Below are 9427 nucleotides of genomic sequence, written 5' to 3'. Positions count from 1 at the left end.
TTTTTACCTCCAAACAAGTTTGGGTTAGGTTAGGTTAGGTTAGGTTAGGTTACGTTTGGTTAGGTTAGGTTAGGTTAGGTTAGGTTAGGTTAGGCTAGGGTAGGTGAGGTTCGCCGTAATTAAAACGCTGTTAAAATAAGTGCAGTAATACATTTTCAACTCACATTTATTTTAACAATAATAAGTTGTGAAATTAAAAATATATTTAATGCTAAACCACACAGTATGTCTTCTTCCAGTTCAATAGAATTTCGGTCCAATGGGACTATAATAAAATCGCACCTTTGGCTACGTTCGGTCGAATGGGACACCGCAAAAAGAGCCGTTCTGTCGAATGGGAATTCGGTTCAATGGGACCAAAGCCTTTTTTTCTTCCCGGAATCTTTCGGCTCCTTAAAGGGATAGTGAAGGAGGCAAACAAGTTATTTTTAATCGATTAAGGCTGTTAAAATATCCATAAAAACATAAACATTACTCACCAAATCGTTTTCGTTAATTTATAATTAATTATGAAAGTTGTGATTTGAGCTCGCTAAGCCTAACGCGATTTTTCAACAAAATCTCGATATGGAGTATTGAGTTTTCCGTGACCAATCAGGGGGCAGTTTATAAGAACCAATGAAAATGCACCGTTGCGTTTTCGTTCTGATTTTGTATTCATCAGAATTCATATTTCCATCAAAAAAAGTTACGGAAAATATTAGAATTCGAAATTGCCGCGTATAGTTTTCTCGTATTTTTTTTAGGTTTTGAATCATAGGCGGCGACTTAGGTGCTTTATAATGTACTTGTAGTCTTTGATGATAAGCACAGTTTGCTTGGAGCAGCTAGTAACTCGACTAATCTGAAGTTAAAAGTCTGGATTTTTAGTTTGGATACAAAAAACTGAAAAGGTAAATAGTTTAAAACATAATTATCCAGAGGTTTTCAAAGCTTAACTCGTTTTCGGCAAAAAAAGTGATATTTGGCCTGAAATTATTACAGATTATGAATTTAGGCCAAGGGTTAGGTGCACAGCCATACAATTTTGAGCCTTTACTATCATCCAGAATATTCACAAGGGTATGAAGAAATTATCGACGATGATCAGATAATAGCGCCACCAGAAAATCAACAACGAATCGGAAATAATAATTGGTGCACTTGTGGTAATTGCGTACTGATGAATACAGTCAGGGAAAGTTTATGCTGCCGTGAAATACCAAAATTAGTAGAAAAGACCTCTGATATAAAATGTGCGTTGGATTGGGCTAAATTAGTTAAAAATTGTCTGGACATTGATGTGGTGGGACCAGCATATGATCATTATGTTGAGGAAACTAATGATAGAAACGATTTTCAAATTCACGAGTAAGTAAACAGTTTTTTTCAGTTCTCTTGGTATAAGTACCAAATCTTGCAATTTTTAGAAAATACAGATATGTAGCATATAGGCAGTTCACAAGAATAACCTACAGGAAGTCAGGAAGAAATAGAAGGAAACCAATTCCAATTTGCGTTGTGGCTAAAATAAGGGAAATATTTCCAAGCGAGGATTATGTTGGGTTTCGTTATCCCAGATTTGAATAATAATAAAATTTAAAATCAATGTAATTAATTCTTTTATTAAACATTTTATTGGACTATTTTGTAAATCTGCTTTTTCTCTTCGCAACAACTTCGTTTTTTCTAACACCGTCAGAATATTTTCCGGCTAGAGTATCAGCGTGACATGCTGGTGCCATTAGTTCACATGCTGAAGTTACTTTCAAGGCATTTTCGTAGGTTTCGTTCATAAGCTTTTCTACGTATTCTGTAAATAATTTGACAGAATTAATGGGATTAGTGACGTTGTAGTAAAACAGAATATTCCAACCAGTTTTTAGCATATAAAATCTCAAGTTAGAATGTTATTTACCGTAAGTGTTATCCTCTAAAAGCTTCTTTGCTGTAGGCTCACCCCTTTTAGCTTTTGGAAAAGCTAAAAAAAATACTTCCTCGCCATGCTCATTTATAACTTGCTGTTTGTGGCCATTCTCGTTGTAATGCATTACCGTTAAATAAATTCTATAGGTACAAAAAATACACCGTTTTATTCTTAAAACGTTCACCCTCGCGTTAATAATTGGGTACATTACCTTGACTTTAGTGAATCTTGGTGAAAATGAACTCTTTTTGTACAGAAAGAATTCAGGACAGAATGAAATACCTCAACTGAATAAGTTTGGTAGTCACTTGAGAGATTTGCAATTGCAGCCAACGTGTAGAGTGAATTCACAATTTTGCTAATGCTCCAATACAGGTCTGATTCTATGATAATTGGGTTTTTGAGAACTATGTAGATTTTTTATATCTCCATTTGGCACAATTAAGATTAGTCCCTAATTTTTTTCTTGGCGATACTATGGGAAACATAAAACTAACCTTTGTCAATCCAAACTTTTGTATCTTCTGCGGGTATAGGACCATGGGTGCATTTTGGATAAGTTTTGCTATGACCTTCATGAATGTTACAAATATGATTTGTTAGGGACGTCCATTTGTCAATCCGTTCTTCTTTAGTTGTCGATGTGTTGGCAATCCAATAAACATGATTTATTATCGCTTGAATCCAAAGTTCAAGGATGCTATTAGATTTCTTCTTTGCAAGAGATGCAAGTTTGGTCTTGATATCTAATCCAAAGAATATTTTTAGCAAAATTGATCGAGAATATTTCATGCATTGATTTTAAATATTACTTTTACAAACATGCCAGTTGTCTAATTCTCGTATTACATTAGGGAGATGGTCTCTCACGTATGCCGTAATACTTGGGTGCTTGTCTGTTACTATTTTTTTATTTCCAAACCAAATGAAAACAAATATGCCAATCCACGTTTCAAACCCTCAATTTCCATTTGGTTTGAGCTGCTAACTTCTGTAGACTTTTTGAGAATATTTATCAGTAAATTCAGTATAAAGTATACCCACTGTTATTGTTTACTTACTTGTAGTAATTCAACGTGCAAAATTTTATGAGATGCAGCTTCCATAAAAGTATAGGTGCCATACTTGGCTGAAAACCCTGGACTGTCAGCTCTACCGTCACCACAGATAACTATTGGCTCGGATAAACAAGCTGCCAGAAGTTTTTCTTGTTCACCAATCCAAAGCTATAGTCATGCATTTTTATTTTTTAGTAAAATATGGGGTGTAAAAACTAATATCTGTTAACTGTTTATGTAACATACCCTTTCAATAACAGGGTGAAACATTCTTTGGTAATAGAAATACATTCTAGTTGAGAAAATTTTTAGGTTGAATTGTTTCAGGGTTGTTATGAACTTTGTTGGGAGAATTGCAGCGTAAAACATGGAAGCTGCTAGCAAGTAATTTCCCCAAAATGTAAGGCCAAATTTAGGTTGACTGTCCCAAATGAAAACACAGCCATCTAAACACTCAGTGGTTATTTGTAGAGCTGTGCCAGCTACTTTTTTTGTTGTTTTTATTATCGGCTGTTTGTGGCAAATATGGCAGATTTTAAATAACATATACAAATTGGAAGCAAATACTATGTATTTGTCCTCATGATGAGGTAATGGATGCGAGAGAAACTCTTCCTCCCTAAAAGTAATGTAAAATTGATAACATCAGGCTAATCCGAGTATTATCACGATTTATCCTTCAGATTCTGATGCTTCTGTATCCTCCATCTCTTGACTAGCTCTGCCACTCTGAGTAGGCTCATACGATGAGTCATAGTTATCATTTACATCCTCCATTGAAGAGCATGTCTGCTCAGTTTCTTGGGATAAAGTTTGAGAACACATATTTTTTTTAAACACTGAGCACTTTCTTGAGAAACTTCATTCTCCAGTACTGCATCACATTGGACGTATCGAGAAACACCTGTTATTTAAGTATTTCTTATTTAAATATTTCTTATGAAAGTGAAGTACAACAATGTACATTTTATCCGCGCTTGGATGCCAATGTTTCTACAAGGAATTTTTGCCTGTACAGATACAGTTTTTTTTTATTTCCTGCAAAATAGTTTACATATGCTATTATTTACAAGAGAGATAATAATCTAGGAAATCAGGAACTCGTAACTTACCAATGATGAATAAGTATGACAATTGTGCCTTGCAACATTTGAACACGATGCTTGTTCCTCAGGGTTCAATAAAATGGTTGGATTTCTTTTAGGAATTGTAAACACTAAAGGGTCTAAGATACTAGGTACTGCCGTGTGCTTCAATAATTTCCGTTTGCTTCTTCCATATTTTGTTTTATATGATTTGACAACTGCAGCAGGGTCCTTAAACGAATCTGGTGTGAAGTGAACAGAGCATACTTTTAAATGTGTGTGAGGTAGCCAATCTGAATCTTTTCCTAATGCAGCAATCCATTTTTGTTTTAATCCATCATCACTAGGAAAGCTATGGAACGTGACATCATCGACACATTTATTCGAATTATTGTCACAGCCAACCATTTTTGAAATTTGGACTGTTAATTATTCGTCTAATTATCAAATCCGAAGAAGTTTTAAAGAAATTAGATACGTTAGTTTTACTTCAACTTTAATTTACCTCTGATGCAGGCTACAAATTTTTTTTGGTGGGATCCAAAAATCTTAGAGCACCACCTAACTATCCCGAAAGTATGAAGGCTCAAAATTGAAAATTGTATGGCTGTGCACCTAACCCTTGGCCTAAATTCATAATCTGTAATAATTTCAGGCCAAATATCACTCTTTTTTGCCGAAAACGAGTTAAGCTTTAAAAACCTCTGGATAATTATGTTTTAAACTATTTACCTTTTCAGAGTTTTTTGTATCCAAACTAAAAATCCAGACTTTTAACTTCAGCAGTGGCGTAGGAACGGGGGGGTACAAGGGTACATTGTACCCCCCTAAAATTTTACTAGGGCGCCTAAATAGGTCAGAAAGGGCGCCAAAATGATACTGAAGTGAGAGTATTTTAGAAAGTATCCCATTTTATCCTATAATTTCACTAATCTTCCTATATTTTGGGGATTTTGCAATAATTATTTATAATCCCAGCTGTATGACGATTGAAACGCAGAATTAGCGACATCTCATTTGGTCAGATTAAAAAAAACGCGGAGCTCGCTTCGCTCGCTCAGGAGATTTTTGCCTTCCATTTTGGCAAAATTAAATTTAAAGAATTTTTAGACATTTAATTTTAAATGACCGCAATTACTTTGAATTCTGAGCTGCACTTCAATTTAATTTCGCCTGAGATTTTTCATCTGAAATGTCAAAGCTCACAGATTAAGTTCACAGACCTTTAATATATCTTTAATTATAAAAATCGGTTTTCAGTGAAAAACCTCTCTTCCTGCCTGACCCTTTTAAATAGCTTGATTTGGTAATTTTCAGTCACTTTTAAGTCTTTTTTGTTAATGGTTTTTTAATTATTAGCCTTTTTGCCTTCTGCGTGAGCCCTTCAGTATTTAATTAGATCAAGGTTCACGATGTAACGCACTTTCAGGAATCTTACATTCACACTTCAGGTCTTATCACTTATGAGTCCTATCAGGGGGGTTATTATGAACTCCTGGTCCTATAAAATCCTATAATTTTACAATGGGAATCATATTTTTCATATTAAAAATTCTCTTAAAGTGTTTGTGCCCTGACTACGGGCAACAATGACTTGAAAAATACTAAATCACTTAGCAATTATCTAAATATATCCAGAGAGGATTGATAAGATTGAATAAAATTTCATGTGCAGAAACTTTTCCACAACCAACACAAATCGGACACCGATTTTTGGAAAATCATAATAATTCACCATTTCATTGTGATTAAAGTACAATGTTTCAACCGTGTTCAATGTATTTTTCGACATTTTTCTTGTCTTTGGGGAGGGGGCGCCCAAATCCATGTTTAGACTGTACCCCCCTAAATTCGAAACGTTCCTACGCGCCTGAACTTCAGATTAGTCGAGTTACTAGCTGCTCCAAGCAAACTGTGCTTAACATCAAAGACTAAAAGTACATTATAAAGCACCTAAGTCGCCGCCTATGATTCAAAACCGAAAAAAATACGAGAAAACTATACGCGGCAATTTCGATTTCTAATATTTTCTGTAACTTTTTTGATGGAAATATGAATTCTGATGAATACAAAATCAGAACGAAAACGCAACGGTGCATTTTCATTGGTTCTTATAAACTGCCCCCTGATTGGTCAGGGAAAATTCAATACTCCATATCGAGATTTTGTTGAAAAATCGCGTTAGGCTTAGCGAGCTCAAATCACAACTTTCATAATTAATTATAAATTAACGAAAACGATTTGGTGAGTAATGTTTATGTTTTTATGGATATTTTAACAGCCTTAATCGATTAAAAATAACTTGTTTGCCTCCTTCACTATCCCTTTAAGGTTTAGCCTTTTAGTCATGTCTTCGGTTTCGCTCCAATACAAATCAAAATACTTATCAGAACGCAAATCTAGAAGTGTTCTGTGTAAAACTAGCGACGCATCCTTAGCACCACACACGGTCATCTTGACGCTTTGTAGTGTTTTAGCCAAACTCTCACAATGTGTAAATATTGCCAATGAAACACGGATTCCAAAGGCCGTTTCAAATTGCTGTAGTCTGTTTTGATATTCTTTTAACGTCCCTCTTCGATCATCTCTTATTGAACCCTTTTCGCTCAGGATATCAGATATGGTTTTCTGGACTCTCTATTAATTGTCAAGGAATCTTCGAATTGAGTTGGCCCTTACAGCCCAACGTGTAGGACATAAGGGAATAAGAGCATCAATTGTTGTTCTCTCGGCCTATTGGTCTGTTGTTGGAGTAATTACAACGTTGGCATAAATTGATTTTCTCTTGGAAGATTCCAGAATAATATTTGAAACATCTTTAACCGTTGTCAGCGCGTCGTTTGCCAAATCGCATTTTCCGCCACATTCTTGCAGTACCAAGTCTAACGCGTGGTTGCAGCAGTGCACATAAATGGATTTTGGCTGCTCTTGTTCCACTTTCATTTTCAAACCATTAATAGATCCCGACATATTTGCAGCTCCGTCAAAACAATGCACTCTGAGATTATCAAGATTAATAGAAATTCGAAGTGGCATATCCTTTATCACCGCGAATAGAGTAGCAGCCTTCGAATCTGGTGCGATGTACATGCCAATAAAATCTTCGAATGCTTAAAAGGATTTCGTGTCAACCCAGCGAATGCACAGGGTAAACTGTTCCTTACCTGAGATGTCAGTTGTTCCATCGGCAATTATCGAAAAAATGGACTGTTTTTGATTCTGTCGACTATGTCTCGCTGAACACGCAACGCCATTAACCCCAAAATTTCGTTTTGTATGTCAGCGCTTAACCACTTGTCCCTTTTAGTTAGCCAGATTTTAAGAGCTGGCACGTCTTCTGCACGCTCACGAAGAAGTTCGTGTAAATTTTCTTTCTCATTATCATGACCCCTTATTGCTTGACCGGTTCGAGCTAAATAACGAAGTGAACTTATAATAACCCGAAGCACTTGCCTATTACTTGCTTGTTCTTGTTTGGATTGTGTACTGATAAGTTCGACAACAGAAGTTGAACTTGAAACACTGGCAGCCTTTAAGTGGTAAGCACTTTTCTCGTGTTTTTAAAGTTTCTCGATTGCCCGTTTCCAGTTTCTGAATCCAGTATTGAGAAACTCTAGTCCCTGACCTTCATCATGCCGACCTTTTCCCCATTCTTTAAATGCTTTTGCGCATGAAAAGCAGAGAACAGCATCACGCCTACTATCATAATGAAGCCACTGATATGTCTTAAACCAACTACTTTGGCAAGACCAGCTTGATACATTTTTTGGAAAACAAAAACTTTTGTCGGGTGCATTTCTCATAATGGGTAGTTCTGCGGCTAACTGAGGCTCCGGCGCCAATGTTGAAGTTGAAGAAGTTGGAGTTTTGTCAGTTTTCCTTATTACGGTTTCATTTGAACATGATGCACTAGATCCAAGTTTAGTTTCAGGTATATTACCCACAGCTGCTTCGCTATGGGAAGCTGGTTCAGTCTCAGGGTGGTTACTTTCAACAGATTTGTTCTTGGACTTTTCGGACATGGTTAAGTTCCGATAATGTTTCCGCAAAGAATTAAAGGAGTCATAGGACGACGTTCACTGCGCATCATCTATTTTAACTATTTAATATGCCCGATAGGCGAACGAGTCACGACCGGCCCGTTTTGTAAAAGTAATAAAACACAAACATCTTGTAGAGATACGTAACGTGGACACGGATGGAAGAGTTTGAATAAATGTTAGTAATTGTTACTGAGAGAGGGCGTGGGTCATGGAAAACTTACGTTGGAAATCATATTTTGACACATCAACCTCAAAGCCTAATTTAAGATAGTCTTCATTAAATTTCCCAAAAGCCCAAAAATGGATTTTCAGTATGAGTATAGTCTTAAATATGGATTTATATTCGATAATATTCCCTACTATGAGTATAGCTTTGCCTATATTTCTACGCTTTATAGGGAAACGAAATAAACGAGATATCTTTATACTCTTAAAATGCTAGTACATGTGGTCATTGGGTTAGCCGTGTTTGTTTCGTAATTAAGGGGTATCAGTCTTCCCGATTGTTACTTTTTATTACAAGTGACTCAAAGTGAGAGGTGTCAAAATTGGAAATTTTTGCCTTAGACAATTTGTGAATAGCCCCCAGTGAGAGTGTGAGAAAAAGTAAGCTATTTTATTCGGATTGTGGATCGGGCCCATTTAGGAAAGAGGGGTTGATGATTTTGTCTTGGCAGTGGGAGATCTATTATAGGCCTAACTCTCTCGAGAGTAACAAAAATATTTTTCATCCGAGGCCGAGCACGTGTCGAGAGGGTTGAATTTAATGCCTTTTTATGTTTTTGAGCTGAATAGTAGATTATTTTTAAAGCTGTTTATTTTTAGGAGTATTATCAACATTTTACATTAACATTACTACTTTTTTGGCTTAAATTCTGAGGGGGCTCAGCCCCCAGGTTCAAAAATCGAGGGGGCTTGAGCCCACCCTGCCCCGGCTTCCGACGCCACTGAGAATAGACATGGGCAAAAAGGGCTTTATTCATATCAACTCGGTTACCGAATATCTAAATTTGACCAAAATTAACAAATTATTCTCTTCATGATTAAAAATCTTGTTTGAAGCAGCAATCCATCTAATCCTTATTTACCTTCGTGTGAAAAAAAAAGAGGTTGATACCTCTTTCAGTAGATGATTGATTGGTATTTCAGTTTCATTGAGTTTAAACAAAATTGGTTCCACCGTTGGTTAATTTACAATATTGACCAATCGACAATCACTCATTTTATTAACTAAATTTCAAAAACCGGTTCAAAACCTTTTTAGTTTTGAAACGAGTTAAATTCTAATATTAAACATATGTACTAGTTAATTCCTCGTAGGTAATTAATTAATTG

General features: G+C 35.9%; 1 protein-coding gene across 1 annotated transcript; it reads left to right on the top strand.

The window, feature by feature from the left end:
* The first annotated feature begins 624 nt into the window (after positions 1–624).
* On the top strand, positions 625–1569 carry LOC149707871 (uncharacterized). Its single transcript, XM_089864996.1, has 3 exons — positions 625–720; positions 1010–1350; positions 1410–1569. The coding sequence occupies exons 1-3, from the start codon at positions 625–627 to the stop codon at positions 1567–1569; spliced, it is 597 nt and encodes a 198-aa protein (XP_089721122.1).
* The last annotated feature ends 7858 nt before the right edge of the window (positions 1570–9427 follow it).

The sequence above is a fragment of the Phalangium opilio genome, unplaced genomic scaffold (assembly GCF_054372755.1).
Source record: "Phalangium opilio isolate 3A_F unplaced genomic scaffold, DU_Popi_V2 ptg000013l_1, whole genome shotgun sequence".
Lineage (NCBI taxonomy): Eukaryota > Metazoa > Arthropoda > Arachnida > Opiliones > Phalangiidae > Phalangium > Phalangium opilio.
The sequence above is the reverse complement of the archived record's forward strand: the minus strand, read 5'-3'. Positions and strand labels throughout refer to the sequence as shown.